A 21,381-nucleotide genomic window follows, 5' to 3' on the forward strand; every position below is an offset into this window, starting at 1 on the left:
TAACCCGGCGCCGAGGCCCGCACGGCCGCTCTCGGGGGCCGCACCCCGCGCCCCTTCCCAGGACGTGGGAGGACGGGGGGGGGGGGGCGGCTGCGGGCGCGCTTAGGAGCCGGCAAGGGAATCCCTCTCACTCCACGTCACCCAAAAGCTAGGGAACCCGCACTTGCGTCCTCTAACGCAAATGACCATCTTTGGCAACGTGCGCCAATGGAACAGACCATGGGCGCTGGGCCCCGGGGGGTGGGCGGGGGCGGACCAGAGCTAGGGCTGCCTCTGCTCCCTCAAACCGCGCCGGCCAGCTGCTCCCCCCTCCTCGCCACCACCTTCCTTCCTCGCGCGGGGTGTGCTGCTGGCGTCAGCGCGGCCGGGAGCCCGGGCAGGGCGGGGAGCGCTGCGCCCGCCCCCTCCCGCGCCTCTTCCTCCTCCTCCTCCTCCTTCTCCTCCCCCAGCCTCCCTGCAAGGTGGAGTCGGGTTGACGTTGAGTGTATCCACATGGTACAGGGGCTGGAGAATAAAGAGTGTGGAGTTGAACTCGTGCCATTGTAGTGACTCATCTCGGGCAGAGCGCAGGGGCTCGGAGCGAACCAGCAAGCAAGCGAGCGGCGCTCGGCGGGGACAGAGGGGGAGACAGAGAGAGACGCTGACCAGCGAGGCGGGCCGGTCCAGGAGCGGGCGCCGGAGAAGGGGTGCAAGTCCGGGCGCCAGAGCCGCGGCGCAGGGAACCGGACCACGTCCCTCTCAGCTTGAACCCCACAGGCTGCGGGACGGGCGCAGGCTGCCTTCTCCTAGTCAAGTGTCCGAGCCGCTCCGAAACTCCGGCGGCGCGTCGGCCACAGGAAGTTTATTTTCAGCTCCTTTTCTAAAGGAGGAAATAGAAGTTTCTCCAAGCGGGAACCCTTTCTTTTCATCTTTTTTTTTCTTCCCGAGATCGGGGATCCGCAGCCCCGGCAGGCGTCACTTGCTGGCTCCCATTCTTTTTGAATTTCCAAATTTTGATTGAGCCGGCGGTCCCGGCTGGGCTCCGGCTGCGCGCGGGGGCGGGAGGCGCGCGCAGGGGAGGGACCGAGGGACGCGCTGACTTTTTAGAGGGAGGGACTGGGTGGACAACCGGTCCCGCGGCGCTCGTAGAGCGAGAGAGAAGAGCAGCGACCCGCGCTCAGGGGCCACTGTACCGGGGTGTCGCCGCCTCCCGGCCCGCGCCCGCCGCTGTAAGGGAGAAGCCCGGGCGCACCGACTAGAGCCCCGGCGCGGCCCGCAGGAAGCGAGCGCGCAGCACCCGGTGCGTGGCCGCGGCGAGGGCGGGGAAAGAAAACCACCCTGTTTCCTCTCGGGCCCCCACCGCGGATCATGTACCAGGATTATCCCGGGAACTTTGACACCTCGTCCCGGGGCAGCAGCGGCTCTCCTGCGCACGCTGAGTCCTACTCCAGCGGCGGCGGCGGCCAGCAGGTAGGTGCGGGACCCGGGTGCACCTGGCGGCGCGGGTGGACCACCTGCCTTCTGCTCGCTGCAATTGCCTATTTTGCTTAAATTTCTCTTCCTTGGCTTGGCGAGAAAATTCCTACGGGCCACCATTGTAAGTTCTGAGTTTTCATTTTGTCCTGCTCGTCTCCATCACTTTTCTTTTTTAAAAACTGGAGCAAGGAGCGGACTTAAAAGCCAACAAACCCTTTCCTTCATACTACATCTTATCCAGACAAGCTCCTTGAGCACCAAGCCTGTTACCTCCTCTCCCAGGAATCCTCCACCCCCTTTCCCTCTCTCTCCTTGGTGGGGAAAAAAAAAATCTTCGCACCCTCCTCCAGACATTCGGGACCCTATTCCTACGGGAAAGCCCTCTTCATCTCTCCATCAGTCTTAGTTAATTTCCAAAAGAGCTTGGGAAGTTGGAAACATGGTTGGGCTCCTTCAAGTAACCCGGAATGAGGGTGAGGGCTGCTGCTCTGGGAATCAGGTGCGAAGGTCAGGAATGAGTAGGTCAGCCTTGATTGGCTCCGGGTGGCGCCTGTGTGCTCCGTGCCCATCCATCTCCTGGTAGGGTCAAAGCAGTAGCCTGCACTGGCATCAGAAGGGGTGCCTTGAAGAAGTGGAGGTACCTGGGCAAGGATGCCTACAGAGAGAGGTGGAGGGGAAGGAGACCTCGCTTAAGCTCCTGGGTGGTTCTGGAAACAGAAAAACAACTTGTTTCTAAAGCAGCCGGACTGGTTTGCACTGGAGGGATTGTGCTTGTGATCTGTGTGTCTATAAATACCAGAAAGGTGCGGGGGGGTGTTGGGGGGGTGCCTGCAGCAGCCCCCCCGACCCCCCAGACTTGTGAGAGAGCTGGCTTAACAAAGCCACCGCACCATAAACTAAAGCCCACTGGTCAGGATCTGCAGAGTCTCTAGCCAAGTTGGCTGCAGCAAGAGTTGCTTTGGTGTGGCAGTGGTCTGTAGAAGCCAGCCAGCCAGGAGGGGCTGGGGTGGGCTTCCAGGGAGAGATGGACTCTGTGGGAGAATAAAATGGAAACAAGGTTCTCTTTGGGATCTGAATCACCTTGTTCCAAAGTGATTACCCACACATGATGAGTCCCCAAAATGGCTTTTCTGTGTCTTCCCTCTACCTCTCCTAGTTTCCCCATAAGCACCCACTGTAGAGAGCCTAGTCTGTGCATGGAGGTTGCAGTTAGTCTACCCTTAATAATGAGCACTAAGGCAATGAGTTTAAAATCTTATCGTAAAAGTGATACTGTTTGCTTTCCAGCCCCGTTGGTGGTTTGTATTGAATCCAAATATCATTAGGCAAGGGGTTTTAGTCATTATACCCATTCCCTCCAATTCAGCGAATCCCCTAACGTCCCTCTCCTTCCTGAATCAGGAAGGAATCTTTTGATTTCTTGCCTGTTCTTTGGCTGCCGTTCCTGTGACAGTCATCATTGAAATATGACAATCTTGCCGCCTGGCTTTGCTCTAACCCTAGGGCCTGGATAGGAAGTCAGACCGGACACCAGTGCCCCGATTGAATAATCTGTGTCACTAGGGCTTTGAGCCCAGGATATGAGCGGAGGCAATTCCCTGTTTTGGAAGAAAATCAGACAGGAAACCAGTGCTAGGAAGAAGGAAGAGAACTCAGTCCAGCAGAGTGTAATGGGGCCTCATTACCAAAGCAAAAAGCAGCTGTTGGCTAATTCCTAGCATGCTGTAACACATGAGGATTTTGCAATTAGTAATAACTAGTGCATGGGGTTCTTGAATATATGCCTGTTCCTTGGCCCAGCAGCTTGGGTGGGATACCTTTCAAATGAGAGGGATTGGCAAGGTAATGCCACTTCAGACAAGTTTCCCAACCTGTCCACTGTGGTGGGGAGGGGGTGGGTGGAGTGGGGGAGGGTCTTTCCATCCATCATCTCTCTGCCTTTGAGCAAAGCTGTTCTATGGTCCTAAGGACTCACTATAAGAGGCTTTGGTTACTTAACAGTCTATGACCCCACCCAATCTCGAGGTAACTTTATTACATACTAGATAAAACCTATAATCACTTTATTTCTCTCAGCTTCCTTTACGGGGAGACTGCTGGCAGTTAAAGATGGGCCTTCCTCCTCTATGGCGTCTCAATGGACCAATCACTGTAAACCACTGTTCTCTGGTTTTTCCTTGGGCAAGTGAAAATTATTTTTTCCTGATCTCTTTGTTTGTGGGGTCTAATATTCCTGATGTTTGTTGCTGTTTACTCAACCCAGAACTTTCTTCTCCTCTCAAGCTTCATAAGGCTTGATCTTAACAGGGTCATGAGTTCTAGTGACTGGGAGGGTCGGGAGGAAGATAACTTTTTGTTAAAACCTCTATTCTTAAATATGACAGGAACTTGAAGCATGAGAAATATTTCCTGTTCCAGTTATAGTTTTAATCTCAGACGTTGGTCATTGGTGATTTTGTTTTGTCAGTAATAGTTGCACACACCTCCCCCTCCTGGCTTTTTCTTTGTGTTGTTGTTGTTTTCTCTCTCCTGACTTTCCTAGGAAAACACCTACCAGATATAAGCCCTGCCTGGCTGCTTGACTATTACGGTTTCAGTGCCTGAGCATTACGCAACTCAGCCAGTTACACAAACATAGGTCATTTCATAACTTGTTTTCATCAGCTGGGCCCCCTTTTAATGAACAACAACAACAAAAAAAGCCACACACGCACACACACAAAACAAAAACAAGACCCAGAACTTTTCCAAGGCTGCATTTGTTCCTTAGATAACTTGTGAAAATGAATCACAGGGGACAGTTCTTTTTTGGAATCAAGGAATACCAGACTACCTCTCATCTTCAGCAACCACCCTTTCCCAAGACACAGACAGACACACACACACACAGAATTTCCCGGAGTGAACTTTTGCCAACTGTACCAGGCTGGGACATTCCTCACATCAAAGAACTTTTACCAGAAATGACTGTGATTCCCAAGTCAGCCCTAATCATACCTCTCTGGTGCCCCCTACCGGACATTCTTAGAAGAACCATCTGGGGAAATGTATTTTTCCAGCTCCAGAGAGTTAACTTGGTGAGTTTTCAAAATTCTTAGGATTTTTTTTCGTTTTAGTTCAGGGCAAATAAATGGCATACATTTAACAGTGGTTAACAAGGAACTGCTTGACTTTGAGATACAGTTTTAAAAAAACACTTTTTTTGTTTGTTTGTTTAAAATAAAACCTGGTTGAAAAGGAGTGCTATTTTTCTTTCCCTGTTTTGATGTCTGTTCATTCCTGTGTGGGCAACGCTTGTTTTCTTGAATTGTTTGTGTGAGAATTGTTTTGGTGGTGGTGGTGGGGTGGTCTTCAGAATTGGTGGGAAGATGGGAGGTATGTTTTTTGTTTTGTTTGTTGGTTTTTTCTTTTTTTTTTGCCTTGAGCTTACAGATGTCTATTGTAGATTAGGATCAAACAAAATGTTATCCCAAGAATTTGTCTGTTCTGCTGATTCTTGATGGTGGAAGTCAGCGTCACTTTTTCATCAGAGGGAATGGGGTGAAACAGCAGTCATGTATTGTGTGAGTGGCAGTGAATCTTCCTTTCCCGACCCCTGCGTGCATTTCCATTACTTTATTTCTGCCTTATTATTCAAGGTGAGTGTAAAGTTAGCTGCCTCGTTTGTTTTCTTTTCTAGCTTAATGCAAACACACCAGAACTTATACCCTGTTGTCCTTTCATAATTGCTCCTGGAGGAGACTAAATACTTATTTGAATGCTGGGGCTATTAGTCAGACTCAGAAGGGTTTTACAACGCCCCTCTTTTGGAATTGCCTTCAGCAAATTCTTTTGGAAATCCTTCTTGCTAACAAGTCTTTGTCCTTTGAGGGTAAGTTTGATAGTTGGAAATTATCAAGAGATTTGATATATAAGGAACCACCTCTGACATATAAGGTCTGGGTGGTCCGGCTGTGTTCAAAGCAGAGTGTGACCCCAAATTCTGTTGGTCTTGGTGTCAGAGTTGCCTGGGAGAGCAGTCACCAGGACGAGGCATACCAAAGCAGGCGCCTGTGCCATCTATACCTTAGGGCTTTTGTTTGCTCCTCTCTCTCTCTCTCTTTCTTTCTCTCTCTCTTTCCTTCTCTCTCTCTCTCTCAAACAGGAATAAAAATACTGGTTTTGAGAATTCAGAAAGCTAACTTTCTGATCTATTTGTTGCAAGAAAGAAAAAGACATTGTTACTTTGTGGCTGTGTCTCATTCATGTTCTATATATTATTTTTGTTGGCCACACCATTTCGAAATGATGGCAGCTGCCCCTATTGAGGCAAATATATCTGTCCCAAACCCCACTTAGTAACTCGATCCCTCTGCACCTCACTGGGCTGGAGAGGGAAGATACAAGAGTCCTCTGGCCCAGCACTGTCTCACCCTGTCACGTGGCAGTGACTTGGCCAAGCTCACCCTGCTGTGGTTATAGGGGAGATGGCATGCCCTTCCCATAGAGTGAAGATATGTCTGAGGATTGCTGGAGGCACAAAAGGTGTCCACAGGACAGTGGAGAGAATTTCCTATATTTTGGAGTGGGGTTTCTGGCCAGAATGGTCCTGGGAGGAAAGACACGGGAACCTGGCAGAATAACTGTATCTGCCTCTTACTTCTGTTCCTTGCTTTTCCTTTTCTTCCCTGATTTTTATTTTTTTATCCTGGCTGACAGGTAAAAAAGGATAGCGTGGTTCTTTCAAGTGAACCTGCCAAAAACAGGAAGTTGAGAGGAGGCAGTTTACCCGAGATAGTGTTTTTCTACTGTAAAATTTGGGGAAACTATGAGTTATTAGCAACTATTTCCATGGTGACATAAGTAGCTTTCCTCAGATAGGAATGAGAGGTCAAAGTGGTATTCAATGCTGGATCTGTGAAGATCGGTTGAATTCCATATAGAAAGCTTTGGGGAACAACCCGAGTTCAATAAAAATAGAGGACATTTGAGTCAAACTAGGTGGGCCTCATCAGGGCGACCCAGCGTTGTATGAGGGAGCATTTGTGCTTACCTTCTCCTCTTCCCCTGAGCCAGACGCCTGGGATGTTGGAATTTTCCTTTACCTGTGCTGGGAATCGAAACAAAAAAGGGGGGTTCTAAAGGGAAAGAACCCCATCCCTTCCCAGACAGATACAATCATACCTGTCTGCCCGTGGGGAGAGGTCACAGGATTCATGGGGTTCATGGCTTGAATGCTGGTGGCTCAGTCTAGAAACAATCTGACGGAGAAATGTCTGGCCAGGAGAACGGGCCCAGAACACCAGCCCCAGCTTCATCTCAGTGCCATTTCTGCTCAGCTCAGGAGTTACTGGCGGAGCCCTGCCCCATCCAGGGCTGCAGGGAATGGGAGCCCACACCCTAGTTCTGCAGGAGGCTGTGGGGCTAACCCTCACTTCTGAATCCAGGGCCCTTGTGTAAAGTTCAGAAGGGTCATCTTCCCAAATCTGGGCTGCAGAGACCTCTCTGATCTGGTGAAGCTGGGTGGCTCTCTGTTCCAAGCTGTCCTTTCCGGCCATGGGACAAGGACACATGTACTTACTGACTGCGTAGCCCACAGTGCCCGTAAATCCAGGGTGCTGCAGGGGAAAGGAGGTGCTGATGCCAGAGACTCACGACAAGGTGTGTAAGGGTTCAGACTTCAGCTTCAGGGTCTGGAGAGCAAGCTGAGCGAGAGCCCCTCCCGAGTCTCCCTGGGTTGGAGGAATACCTCGGGTCTGGCGAGAGCCCCTCCCGAGTCTCCCTGGGTTGCAGGAATACCTCGGGTCTGGTGAGAGCCCCTCCCGAGTCTCCCTGGGTTGCAGGAATACCTCGGGTCTGGTGAGAGCCCCTCCCGAGTCTCCCTGGGTTGCAGGAATACCTCGGGTCTGGTGAGAGCCCCTCCCGAGTCTCCCTGGGTTGGAGGAATACCTCGGGTCTGGCGAGAGCCCCTCCCGAGTCTCCCTGGGTTGCAGGAATACCTCGGGTCTGGCGAGAGCCCCTCCCGAGTCTCCCTGGGTTGCAGGAATACCTCGGGTCTGGTGAGAGCCCCTCCCGAGTCTCCCTGGGTTGCAGGAATACCTCGGGTCTGGTGAGAGCCCCTCCCGAGTCTCCCTGGGTTGGAGGAATACCTCGGGTCTGGCGAGAGCCCCTCCCGAGTCTCCCTGGGTTGCAGGAATACCTCGGGTCTGGCGAGAGCCCCTCCCGAGTCTCCCTGGGTTGGAGGAATACCTCGGGTCTGGCGAGAGCCCCTCCCGAGTCTCCCTGGGTTGGAGGAATACCTCGGGTCTGGCGAGAGCCCCTCCCGAGTCTCCCTGGGTTGGAGGAATACCTCGGGTCTGGCTTTCTGCTTCTGTTTCCTCTCTTTGTTCTTTTCCCCCAAACTCAAGCATAGATGAAGATGGTCCTCCAGAACTGGAGTCCCCAAACCATGGCCCAGGCGTCTTTATGAATAAGGTTTACTGGCACTCAGCTGCCTGCATGTTGACACCTTGTCTGTGGCTGCTTTCACCCTACAGTGGCAGACTCGAGTGGTTGTGACAGAGACAGTATGGCCCACAAAGCCCAAAATATTCACTCTCTGGCCTTTTAAAGCAAAACTATGCCAAGCTCTCTAAGAGGTCAGTGGGGTCCAGTTTGTCCCATTCTTGCCCACCCAGAAATGGACAGGACGGCACAGTTAAATATGGCATCTGGAGGCTCTGCCAGGTTGGAATGCCGCACGGGCATCCAGCATCTTCGATTCTGTCCCTAGAAATGGAGCTTCCAGGGGGGCTGGAGAGCCCCAGGAGAGTCAGGTGAGGTCCTGGCTTACCTCCTTGGTCTCCCCCCCACCCCCTTTTATAGTCTGTGATTACAAGTAGCTACTAATCTAATCCTCAGGACAGTGCAGCCAGTTTGGTGTTAGGATTTCCACTTACAGGCAGGGAAACTGAGTCCTCAGTGATTTTCCAAGGCCTCAGACCCAGGCCTGCGGACTCCCAGGGCAGTGCTGACTCCTGCCCCCCACCCCACGTCCGGCGGCCCAGGAAGAACACAGCTCTTCGTCCCCCCAGCACACAAGTGGCGCTGCAGCAGGCTCAAACCCCCCTACTGCCTGCACCTGGGAAACCTTGTCTTAGTTTCTGTTCAGTGTTAGCCCATTCATAGGAAACCACGATTCATCTGCAGTGTGACCTCTGACGGACTCGTGGGTCTGTTGGTACAGACAAATACTGGGCTGACTTTTGGGACCACAAACTCCTAGCCTCACCTTTTCTCTCCTACCCCTGTGTCGCTCTCTGAATAATACTTTCTGAAATGAGACAAGACACATCTGCCAGATGTCACTGAAACCTGTGTGTCCGAGAGGCTCCTCTGGGGGACAAACAGCCCTCTTATCCGAGCCCCTGTCTCCGCGGTGGGACACTGTCTTCCTTGCCATGGAGAGCCAGTGTGCTACCCAGATGGCTTTGCCTCCCTCTCAAACAAGTTGTACATGCATTTGGAGGTAGTCATTACCCACTGTCTTGCTTTTATTGCTGTCTTGTTTTGTCTAGACCAAGCCACTGCTGCAAGGAGTCAGGCTGGTGGCAGGGAGCACATTCTGTGGCCTGCCACCACGGAGTGAGCGGACTGGGGGGCTCCACAAGGCACAGAGAGTCACCCACTATTCCCAGGGAGCTCACTGTCCAAGCAGAGCTTCAGGTTTTTTGCTTGCTCCGCCTAGACTGAAACGGGAGCTGTTTTGTTGGTTGGAATGGGGAGTGAATTTCTTGGGTGCTTTTCCCGAGGAAAGTTGACAGGTCCCTGCAGAGGTGGAGGGTCACACTGAATCACGTGCTGGATGCCTCGGGTGCTTTTCGAACCCGGAGCCCGGCTTGGGAAGGGAAATGGAGTAAAAATGTTGGGTGCTTCCCGGGAGTGGGGAGCTGGCAGTTCTCCCTGGAGCCGCCTGTGCAGGGTGCACAGACACCGTGGTGATACCCAGTGACGTGATGGTGCTGGTGGTGGCGACAGGCGGTGACACGATGCTGCTGCCTTGCTTCCAGTCATTGGAAGCTGCATTTCTCAACCCTGGCTGCACATTAGAATCGCCTCGGGTGTTTTTTTTTAAATACCTTATCAGAACCCCACCCCAAACCAGTTATTTTAGAATTGTAATGGGGAGGCTGGCTCCAGCATTGGTGTTTAAGAAGCTCCTCAGACTATTGTAATGTGCGGGCAGGGCCGAGAGCCACTGGGGTGCTTTTATAGCCTGTGATTACAAGTAGCTACTAATCTAATCCTCAGGACAGTGCAGCCTGTTTGGTGTTAGGATTTCCACTTATAGGCAGGGAAACTGAGTCCTTGGTGATTTTCCAAGGCCTCAGACCCAGGCCTGCAGACTCCCAGGGCAGTGCTGACTCCTGCCCCCCACCCCGCGTCCGGCGGCCCAGGAAGAACACAGCTCTTCAGGCCTCATGCTTCTGCACACATTCTCAGTCCTGGCCTCCTCGAAATCCTCCTCCTCATTTCCCAGTGGAATCCTTCCCTCCTTCACACACACACACACACACACTCACACTCACACACACACACACACACACACACACTCCTACCCACATACACCTTCTTTTCAGTCGGCTCCTGATAAAACACCCAGTTGGCCTTGCCTTCCGAGGTGACACAGAACCCCTTGTATCGGGCAGCTCCCCTCACAGAATCCCAGAATTCCCTGCACTGGGTAGCCTTCCTCATGGAAGCCCTGAATCCCTTGTGCTGGCCACTCTTCACTGAATGCCTTTGGCCTGGGGCCCCGAGGCCTTCTGGGCATTGAGGCAGCCACACTCAGCCACCCAGACTGGGGTACAGCCCCTGGAAGGGGAGCAAGGAAGGGTCCTCAGCTCTCTCAGGTCCAGTGAGGTTCGCTAGGCTTGACTTCATTTACACAGCAGGAGCCTAGGTGTCATCACCAAGGGCAGAGGCAGTGGGGGTGGCAGCTGCCATTGCTGCTGATACTTCTAATCCTGGTTGGTGTGACTGGGCCAGAAGGGGGTTGGGGGTGGAGAGGGAGGTGGTGCTATAGCATGCATGCAGATGATAGCGCCATTTCATCTGGGGACAGACAGACCTGTGGGCCTCCAGGGGTGAGGGAGGCCTGTCTGAGACCCTTGGCTGTGAGGACCTGGTGCTCTGGCCGAGGCAGTAGGGGTGGATACCAGCACTTTGGCTGGGTTTGGAGGAAGGAAGAAGTTATGCTACAGAAGTTTGCAGCACGGTGTGTAAGAGCACTGGGCCCTGTCGGGCTGAACTGGGTTTGAATCTCACCCCACTGCTTATTAGCAGGGTGGCCTGGAATAGGTTAATCCCTTTACGCCCAAATTTCTGCCTCTGAAATGGAGATAATGGCAGTTCTTACCTTGTGAGGGAGCGTGAATGAGTAATCTGGGTGAAACACTACCGTGGTGCCTGTCATTTAGTAAATGCTCAGTATATGTTAGTTATTATTATTGTCATCATTTTACCCACCAGATTAGGGAAGAAGGGATTTACACAATCTTTGAGGAAACAGGAATCTTCTGAGGATGAGGGTTCCATTAGGGGACCTTTTCCTTGAAAGCTGTAGCAGCAGGTGGGGGGTGTCCTTCCTTTCTCCCTCCTTCTCTCACTTTCTAGTAGCTGCCCTGAAGAAAGGTCAAGCCCGGCTGCTGAGGAGTAGGGCCCAGTTTAGCTTTTGTACTCTGTCATCATCTTATATTTTAAACAGAATGCTTCCTGCAGCATGTTCCAGAGAGCTCTGCAGCGTGGTCTGGGCATAAATCAAGAGAGCAAAGTCTGAGTTAGCAGCATCAGAGTTACCCACAGGTGCATCTGTGAACACAGGCAGATATGGAGATAGGTAGAGGCACAGCATGTCTGTCCCAAGCAAGGTGGGTAGTGAACATTGCAAGGAGGAGGTTGAGGACAGCGAGGGGAAGTCTGGCAGCAAAGGGAGGACACCTTTCCAAGGACCCGAGCGCACCCTGCTGGGGTCACCACCCCATTCTGATCTTGTCTGTCAAGTAGCAAAAGCAGGCACAATAAGCTTCCTGGTGATTGTTGTTGCTCCAAAGCTGTTGGTATGCAAATTTCCTCCCGGGGTCCTGGGTGGCTGCCCTGGGGGATGACTGGCAGGTGACCCAGAGGCTCAGGTGGGAGGCCTGCCCTCCTGCAGGTAGTGGACATGCTACCCTGGAGAGATGCAGAGGAGACCTGCTGTTTGTCAGCGGCTAGGGACCTCATCTCCCCTAGGAGCCGTTTGGGAGATGACCACCAGGAATGGAATTTCCAGGACTTCATTAAGGGCATCAACCAGACACAGGGCCCCAGGAATAGACTCCCCTAATTCTTGGTTGTATAGGACTTGTCCGTGGAAGCCCACTGGTGTTCTGACCTCGGTCCCTCAAGCTCTGACCCTGCTTTCTGCTGGTTTTTGCCTCTGTCTCTGCTTGTTCTGTTTTGTTCAGTATTTCTTGGCTCAATCTGTTTTTCTGTTTGTTTCAGAAATTCCGGGTAGATATGCCTGGCTCGGGCAGTGCCTTCATCCCCACCATCAACGCCATCACTACCAGCCAGGACCTGCAGTGGATGGTGCAGCCCACAGTGATCACCTCCATGTCCAACCCGTACCCCCGCTCACACCCCTACAGCCCCCTGCCGGGCCTGGCCTCTGTCCCCGGGCACATGGCCCTCCCCAGACCTGGTGTCATCAAGACCATCGGGACCACAGTGGGTCGCAGGAGGAGAGATGAGCAGGTACAGCTCAGATCAGCCTTAGAAAAGCCACGTCGGTGGTTTCAGGCCTGTTACCCGGTGTGTTTTTCTGCAGACTGGTGGGGAGCAGGGTCAGTGTTCTGGGATCACTGGAAAGAAGAGGGAACTGGGGCCAGGAGCCCATGACAGTCATCACTGCAGGCAGAGCTGGAGACCTGAGGGTCAGGTCCCGCTCTGTCGTTTCACTCGTGTCCCTGAGAATCTCTGAGTCTGTCTCCTCAGCTGCAGAATGAGGATTCTGGGGTCTGCCAGCCAAGACTTGCTGCCACTCAAATGCGGTCGTGTGTGGGAACGCACATTGTAAGTGGTGTGGTGTCGGCAAATGGGAAGGGCTGTTAAGGTCTGCCTACAGCAGTGTCCTTCTCTGACCCTTGGCGGAGTGGCCACAGGACAAATAGTCAGTGAACCCTGGCTAGGAGCTTTTTGGGATTAACCTTCAACTGTCTTCCAGTATCTGGTGCAGACAATCCCCCCTCCACCTGACCCCTGCAGACCTAAAGGGCCACACTCTAGCCAGTACTTCCCACAGTCCTTCACATTCCACCTCGGTGTCCCAGGCCTCCCCCTCGAATCAGGAGCTCATTTCAAGTGCATGGAATGCCTGTTCCGGAAGTGTAGGGACTGGGGTCCCTGGAGCCTGTGCAGCCGCTTCAGCTGACCAGGGGTAAGGCTGAGAGGTCAGACATCAGCCTTGTTTTCCTCACGGGGCTCCGCTTTGAGCCTGGCTGGGAGGGACTCCAGAAAGTGGGGGTCTCTCTGTGGCATCCACCCAACCCTCAAAAGGTCCACTGTTGGCATCAGCAGTGAGCCAGGGCAGCGACGGCCCCCTGACTCTGAAAGAGCCTTCAGAATCATGCATAATGCTAGAAAGGAGGGGAGGAGCTGTCAAAGCGCCCCATCTCTTCCCCCTTCACAGACAACACAACCAAAGCCCAGACATACCTGCCTGGGGCCCCTCAGCCTGAATGGGAAGCTGGACTAGAACCCAGGTCCCTGGACTCCCTGCGTGGCGTTCTCCCTACAGCACCATGCCACCCTGAGTCCAGGGAAGAGAACACGCGTCAGCAGTGGAACCCCTTTTTCAGACGAAGTGTTAACCTGGAGAACTCCAGTACAGCGTAGGCACCTCTCCACTCGGGGATCCTCGTCTCCACAGTATTCCGAGACAAGCACGGTCCCCGGTGGATGATCATGGGTCCAGTGCCAACAGTGCCCAAGATATTTAGAATTTCAAGGTCACTCTCCAGGGAGCTGGCAGCTTTCGCAGGGGCCCTGTTCCTCTGAGGGCAAAGCTGGGCCCTGTATCCACTGCCTGGTGGTTTGTTCTGTTGACAGCAGGACCCGCGCAGGGCGACATTGGGCGGTGTGTTTCAGAGATGCTGTAATAGACACAGCGTTCAGTTGCTGTTGCGCTCCTGCTCTTGGGGCCAGTGGCCAAAAGTCCCCCCACTGTTGTTTTCCATAATTGCAGTTGTAAATATTGCAGTAGCAGTGATTGGAAATGTCCTTTATAAGTGTGCTTCCTGCAGGGGGCCCCAGGTGCCGAGCTCTACAGTCACTGATGAGCTGGGTTCTCCCCGTGTGTGACTCCTGAGGGACAGCCAGGTTTGTGAGAGGGACTCTGGGGCTATGAGGTCAACAAAGCAAGGTGTGCCGAACACGCTTTGTTTTCTGGACCTAGCTCACGCCAAATGGAGAAGTCTATATCTGGAAGGGATTTTGGAGACCAGCTTTTAAATTTTTCCATCTGTACCCATTTTACAGATGAGGAAACGAAGACCCAGACAGGAGAAGGGCCCCCCTGACCACGGTCACACAGCAAGTTAGAGCAGAGCCAGCACTGGAATCCACCTCCTTTGACCTCCAGCCCTGTGGTTTTCCCACCACACCATCTAGGCGTGCCTTAAGACAATCTGTCTGGAAAATTTCCTTCCTTTTTCAAGAGAGAGGGAGGGAGGGAGGGAGCCAGGGGCATTTTATTTAGCGTCATTGTCAATTAAGAGTTCAGACAATCATCCGGCAGCTTGGAGGAAGCCTGGGCGGTAGCATCCTAGCACCAGGCTCTGTGGTTTCTTGACCTAGGGTCTTTTCCCTGGAGCTTGCTTCTGCCTTCCTGACCCCCACCCCCAGGGGCAGGGGACTGTCGCCAGGAGCCAGCCTGGTCTCTGACTGCCCTGCTCCAGAACGTCCCCAAGGCTCCCTCTGAGGCCAGTGGCTGTGACTGAGGAGGCCGGGAGGGGAGGGTGTGTGTGTGGCTTGTGGGTGGGTACACCGTGGTGCTGACACACTCAAGCTGTAACCGTGCTGATGTCACCACCCTGAACACTTCCTATGCCGACAGCTCCCACAAGTTGCCCTAGACCTCACCAGATAGGGAAGAGGTGTTTAGGCCAATCAGGAGGCCAAGAGTTGTCCAGAAGCAGCCAAGGGGGAAGGAAGGGCAGAGTGGACCACGGCCAGCCTTCTGATGAGGGCACTGGCTGGACCTCGAGGGGAGCCCTGAACCCAGGACTGCAGTGGGGCCGTCGGGCTCTCTCAGTGGCTCTGTTGGGCTCAGGTTGAGACGGGTTTAGGAGCAGCCAGCATTCAGGGCCTCAGCCAAGTGGCCTCGTGACGTCAGCCAGGCAGCAAGTCTGTGGACTCTGGGTCTCTTGTCCACTTAGACTCTTTCAGGACTCAGAAAAAGCACCAGAGAGGAGACCTCTGCATTGCATCATCTTTCTAGCACTTTCTAGTGTAGAGAGGACTCTTGCTGCATCACATCTGATCATCACAGACACGTGGCAGGCAGGACAGGTCCTGTGAACCCCATTTTATACGTGGGACACCTGAGGCTCGAGGTTTGGGGATACGTCCAGGGCCGTCCGGAAATGCTGTTTCTGTGCTTTGCTCCCAGTTGGCCGGATACCTGTCAGAAGGTAGAATGTGGAGCCCTTGGTTCTCTGGGCTAAACAGGATTTCAGAGGCTGGAACTGAGGCCGGGGCTTGAAGGGGCAAAAGTGGAGTCAGGGCTAGACTGTGGGACCAGGTCTTTGGAAGAGGCCTGGGGACACACAGGGATGTCACCTGCTGGACTGCACGGTGCATCCCACCCGGAGGCTGCTGCAGGAGTGACGGTCACAGTGAGAGAGAAGCTGGTCCTGGCTCTGCATCCCAGGGGGTGGGGAAGCCAAGGAGGTGAAGGAGTGTGGGCAGGGTGTCCTGGGGGTGAGGGCCGTCCCAGGGCAGACACAGAGAGGTGGGCACACGGCCCAGCAGAGCACCGGGAGGCCCTGGAAGTCTCCCCAGCCTGCAGGGCTTCCCACCTCCCTCGGGGCCCTGCACTCCAACTGCTGGGGAGGGTTTGAAAGCTGAGAAGGTGTGATGAGCTCGTCTGTGCCCACATGGCCTCAGAGACTTCAGACTTCATCTGAACGGTGGACTGGCACGGTTTTGTGCCAGAGTTTGGAGATTTGAGATACAGAGCTCTGGCTTCGTGGGGCCATAGGGCCACCTTAGTGTAGATGGGGAGGGGTTTGTCCTCTCCGATGCTGCTGTGCTCTGCTTTGCTGACAGGACCTCACAGCAGCAGACCTGCAGGGAGCACCCCAGGGACTTGGGCTTTGCTCAAGGCATGGCTCCCCCTCATAGGGTGGCCAGGGGCATCCCTCAGTGGGGTAGCTTCTCTCAGCCCCTCTAAAAGTAGCTTTGACTTACCTGCCCAATGTCCTAGAGCAGAGGTCGGGAACCTATGGCACGCGAGCCAGATGGGCTCTTTTGATGGCTGCATCTGGCTGGCAGACAAATCTTTAATAAAAAATATAATAATGTTAAAAATATAAAACATTCTTATGTATTACAATCCATTCATTTCCTACCACTCATGTTCATGGTTGCGGGTGGCTGGAGCCAATCACAGCTGTCCTCCGGGACAACACCAAATTTTTATTGGATAATATGTAAGGTACATGGGTCATTGTATGGCTCTCATGGAATTACATTTTAAAACATGTGGCGTTCATGGCTCTCTCAGCCAAAAAGGTTCCCGACCCCTGTCCTAGAGTGTAGGACCCAGGTCCTCTTCCCCAGGAATCCTCTAAGCCTCCACTGCTGTGCTTGGCACACAGGTGTGCCGTCAGTGTCTGATAATGAATGGGGTGGTCTTTCCTTTTGAATTGCCTTCTGCCTTGGCCCACAGCCATCTCCTTGTGTCCCCTCTGCCTGCAAGGGGCATTAGGTCATAACCTTGGGAGGGCTCTGTGTAAACAGAGCTTCAGCACACTGCTGAATGGAGCAGAGTTCTTGCCCTGTGGCATGAGTCACAGGCCCCTAACCAGCCTACTTGTAAAAAGCTAGATTATGAGCTCCTCGGGGGATTTTCTGTTCATGTGTTTCTCTGATAAGTCTCGAACCCCTCAAACCATGCCTGGCACATGGGAGGTGCTTGTTTGTTTAATGAGCGGATGTGGTGGGCAGCAGAAGTCAATGTGCCTGAGGGCTCTTCCTCCTCTCGCCCATCCCGTCCAGCCTAGCGCTGTGTCAGGACACGGCTGGGTCCTCGGGGTTGAACCATGAGCAGCTGGCACTGCAGAGGAAGTTGGGAGTGGGGTAGCATCCTTGACCGTCCCTCTAGCAACAGAACAACCCCCTACAACCCCCTAGGTGGTTCTTACTCTGGGCCCAGCTACTTAACAAAATGAGGATAATAAGGCTTGCAAAGCAGGCAGAGTAATGGGAGGAGTAATTAGCTGGGTTTGGAAGAAGCTGCTCTAATGGGTGGGGCCAAGCCTGGCTGATGTGAGGGGACTCTCTGGGGGAAGCAGTCCCCGCTCCTCTGTGGCCTCGGCACTGAATCAGGGCTGACAGGACAAATGCTGCTGCCATCGTGCCTGGGCCAGTGCGTCCCAGACCCACTGCTGCCCGATCTCCCTTCAGCAGGGCCTCACCTTCAGGGTGGGCTCAGCTCTAAGTTTCCTCCTAGGTGGCCAGACAATAATGAGCTGCAGGCTCAGGGCCCTCTGAGCCTGGCCACACTTCTCTAGCCTTCTTCCCTCCCCTCCCCTCCCCAGTCCCAGAGGGGCTTCCTGCCCTACTTAAATTGCAGTTTAGGAAACAAAAAGCTGGTGAACCATTTACTGAACCTAACCACGATCCTCTGCCTTGGCCTGCAGCTGTCCCCTGAAGAGGAGGAGAAGCGTCGAATCCGCAGGGAAAGGAACAAGCTGGCTGCAGCCAAGTGCCGGAACCGCCGCCGGGAGCTGACGGAGAAGCTGCAGGCGGTGAGGAGCTCTGCCTGGCGTGGGCACCCAGGGCTCCTGGCCCTCCCACTCTCTCCTCGACTGCTAGTGGCCTGCAGCTGAGTCAGTGGAGATGCACATTCTGCCCTTTGAGCACACAGGGTAGTGTAGGCCTGACTAAAGAAAAGAAAGAGACAGAGGGAGCTGGCCTTTGGCACCAGCCAGGGCCCAGAGAGAGAAGAACTGGACATCCTCATTGGGCCGAGGGTCCTTTCTCACCCAGGGCCTGAGCATTCTTTGCTCTCAGATCCTCTGTGGCTCCCGGGTGACAGATGGCAGATGATGCCGGGATTGCCCGGTGCTGCTGGGAGCCAAGGCAAGCCTAGACCTGCCGCTACAGGGCTGCTCCCCAGTTCCAGCCGGCAGTCCCTACCACCAGCAGGCGTGGCCCAGCCTGGCTTAAGTGGCCAGGTTTGGGCAGGGCAGGGGGGGGGGCTACTTTCAGGCCTCCTGCATCTCTGCGGGGGTCTTGATGCCTCTGGGTGTCAAAAATAGGTCACCTGTTGGCTGAGTTTGTACTATCTTGGGGCTTTCTCCTCCTTCACCAGCAGGTGGATTCTCCACCTCTTCTCTGAGCCTGACACTGGGCCCTTGGTACCTCATTCTGCCTTGTGAGTCACACTCCTCTGCTGCCTAATTGCCCACACCTGGGGGCCCATGGCTCTGCCTGAAAGTCTGATGTGACCAACGTCAGATCAGACTTTCAACCTAACTCCCTCCAGAGCCTCATTCTAGAGGAAGGGCTGTCTGCCGTGTGGGGGAAGCCCGAAGCTAGGACTGACTCTTCTGGGTAGGAAGTTCTCAAAGTGAGGAGGAGATGAGGGAGACTGTTGGTGGTCCTTACAGTGACAAGCCAGTACAAGGCTTTGGAAATCACACATTGTCTGTCCATCCCATCACTTTATGTCATCCACCCAGGTGCCCTTCACCTACTTCAGCTGCCTTTTGCCTAGCCTGCAGCCCTCGCGTGGGGATACGGCATGTGTTCGGCGTGAATTCTGTGATGCCTGTACTAATGTCCCGTGGATGTGTTAGTTCAAGTTGGGGAGGATGAGTGGGTGTTCTCTGTTGCCAGCTGAGGTGGATCCGTGAGTGATCAGCACTCGTGGGGAGACCACCCCCACCCCCACCCCCAGGAGAGCCCTCTGCTCTGCCAACTTTCCAAGGAGCCAGGCCCTCTGGGTTTACCTGGGGTGCTCCTGGCCACCAGCCCCAGAGCAGCCCCGCCCCTGCCGCCCTCTGCCTCCCTCCCCTCCCTGCCCCAGAAGCCTCACACCAGCCAGCCACTCCCCCGCCGCCCCAGCCCAGCCACCCAGGCCCCTGAGCCACATCCTCCACAGGAAACCTCTCACAAGCTCATGACGTTCATCAGACCCTTGAGACAGATGGAAACTTTTTTCTTACTCCAGCATGTGCTGTACTCCAGTTAGTGAACCTCTGGCCCCGTGTCATCTCGTTCTTGAACGGGAACCTGTGTTAAGGGAAAAGTGGGGAGGAGGCGGGTGACACACACCTTCTCGTCTTCCACGACTACCCCTCCACGTCCACGTGCTGCTGCTCTGGCTTTGTGTGAGAGAAGGGGCTGAGGCCCTTGCAGTTGGACCCTGCGTCCTCACATGCCCGCTCTGCCAGGTTCCTCATCCGTTAAGCGCAGGGCTGAACTGAATGCTGAGCAGGGTTCTCTGAGTCCTGGGACGCATTCTTCTGAAATCAGCAGAGAAGGGCAGAGGGGCTGTGATGAGCTGACCAGGACTGACTGAACGCTTCCTACAAGCCAGGCAGTGTGCTGGGCTTGTGTGTCCAGACAGTCTCCACTGCTAAACTCCAGGTCAGACAGCTTGGAGTTTAGTGTGTACGCATCTGCAGATGGGCTCTGGACTCTGGAGTCAGACACCTTGGGGTCAAATCTGGGCCACCCACCTGTTGGCTCTGTGACTTTGGGCAAATTGACACACCTGTCTGAATCTGTTTCCATACCTGCAAAATGAGTTGATGATAGAACCTGCTTCAAAGAACTGCTAGAGGATTGAGTGAGATAAGGCCTGTAAAATGCTAACACAGTGCCTGGCCCAAAGGAAGCCCTCGGTCATGGCAACTCCAGGTGGCAGTTTACCTTTCCTCTGTGCCACCTCACCTCCTTTCTCAATCTGGAGCTTAGGAAAGAAAAGGAATCTAGGTGACTCACAGCCAGTGGGGTCTGCGGCCAGGTGTGAGCCGGCTGCTTTCACATTTGGTCTTCTGAAGACATTGCTGGATTTCCCGTGCTCGCCTGGATTTGAACCCTGACCACCACCACCCACCCCAAAAAGGTCCCTGGCAGGCTGCTGTCCCTTACATCCCTCTCTTTTTCCCGTAGGAGACGGAGGAACTGGAGGAGGAAAAGTCAGGCCTGCAGAAAGAGATTGCCGAGCTGCAGAAGGAGAAGGAGAAGCTGGAATTCATGCTGGTGGCTCACGGGCCCGTGTGCAAGATCAGCCCCGAGGAGCGCCCATCGCCCCCGGCCTCCGGGCTGCAGCCCCTGCGCAGTGGAGGTGGTGGAGTAGGCGCTGTCGTGGTGAAACAGGAGCCCCTGGAGGAGGACAGCCCCTCGTCCTCGTCGGCAGGGCTGGACAAGGCCCAGCGCTCTGTCATCAAGCCCATCAGCATCGCTGGGGGCTTCTATGGGGAGGAGCCCCTGCACACCCCCATCGTGGTGACCTCCACACCCGCCATCACTCCGGGCACCTCGAACCTTGTCTTCACCTATCCCAGCGTCCTGGAGCAGGAGTCTCCCGCGTCGCCCTCCGAGTCCTGCTCCAAGGCTCACCGCAGAAGCAGTAGCAGTGGGGACCAGTCGTCGGACTCCTTGAACTCCCCCACTCTTCTGGCTCTGTAACCCAGCTGCCTGGGGGTCCTCATCACTGCCTCCTTCCCAGGGACCAGCAGCGAGCGCTCCAGGGCTGAGAGGGCACAGAGGGGATTCTGCACAGAGCTTCCTGGCTCTGGGGAGACCTAGGTGGGATTTGGCAATGAGGCGCTGGAGGACTTGGATGATCACTTGGAAGTCACAGAACCTCCTCCCTCATTCACCTTGCAAATCAAATCCTGTTTCTTGAAAAGCCTTGAGAACTTTGTTGATTGGACTCGAGCATCTCTCTGGTTTCTGAGGAGCCTGAAGCTGGTGTGGACCATTCCTGTCCCTCTGTTATGACGTGTCTCTGGAGTGATGGTGTCCTTTCCCGCCCCACCAAGCATGCTCGGTGCCTTTTGGTTTCACCTTCCATCTGTTTGCCCCTTCCACCCCCCCAGTGTCAATTTTACTTCCTCTTGGTTTTTATCAAATTTGCCATGACATTTCATCTGGGTGGTCTGAATATTAAAACTCTTCATTTCTGGAGATGGGGCAGCAGGTGACTCTTCTGCTGGGGATGACTTGTCCAGAAGGGGACAGTCAATGTGCAATACAGAAACTTCCCTCCCCCTGACACTCCCCGGTCCATCTCCAGCGCCACCGGCACAGCTCTCTGAGCTCTCGAGATGCTGCTGTCACTGGGAGGCTCGCAGGACCCTTCCTCCTCATCCTCGGAAATGGCTCTTGGAGGAGCAGCTTGGCCAGAAGACAGGGTGTGAGTGAGACAGCCGGGCCACAGGTTGCGTTTGCCAAACGCCTAATTAACAGGCCAGGAATAGTGCCAAGAAGCCACACGGTGTTCTAGCCGGCTTCCCTTCACTGGTGTCTTGAGCAGGACATCTCCTGTAATTACTGCCTCGCCGTTCTGCCCCGGACCCTTCTCTCAGACCAGGGAGGTGTCCCTCCCTAGGAACCACACATCACTCCTGCTGGCTCCACCCTCCCCCACCCTGGCTGTCAGGGTGACGCCACCCACAGAGATTTAATGAG

The 21,381-nt window shown here is 54.3% G+C and overlaps 1 protein-coding gene across 1 annotated transcript; it reads left to right on the plus strand.

Annotated features, from left to right (window-relative positions):
- The first annotated feature begins 415 nt into the window (after window positions 1-415).
- FOSL2 (FOS like 2, AP-1 transcription factor subunit) lies at window positions 416-20,877 on the plus strand. Its single transcript, XM_066266802.1, has 4 exons — window positions 416-1,449; window positions 11,956-12,207; window positions 17,376-17,483; window positions 19,858-20,877. Exons 1-4 carry the CDS (start codon window positions 1,348-1,350, stop codon window positions 20,374-20,376), a joined length of 981 nt encoding a protein of 326 aa, XP_066122899.1. The 5' UTR covers window positions 416-1,347; the 3' UTR covers window positions 20,377-20,877.
- The last annotated feature ends 504 nt before the right edge of the window (window positions 20,878-21,381 follow it).

This window comes from Saccopteryx bilineata, chromosome 3 (assembly GCF_036850765.1).
Source record: "Saccopteryx bilineata isolate mSacBil1 chromosome 3, mSacBil1_pri_phased_curated, whole genome shotgun sequence".
NCBI lineage: Eukaryota > Metazoa > Chordata > Mammalia > Chiroptera > Emballonuridae > Saccopteryx > Saccopteryx bilineata.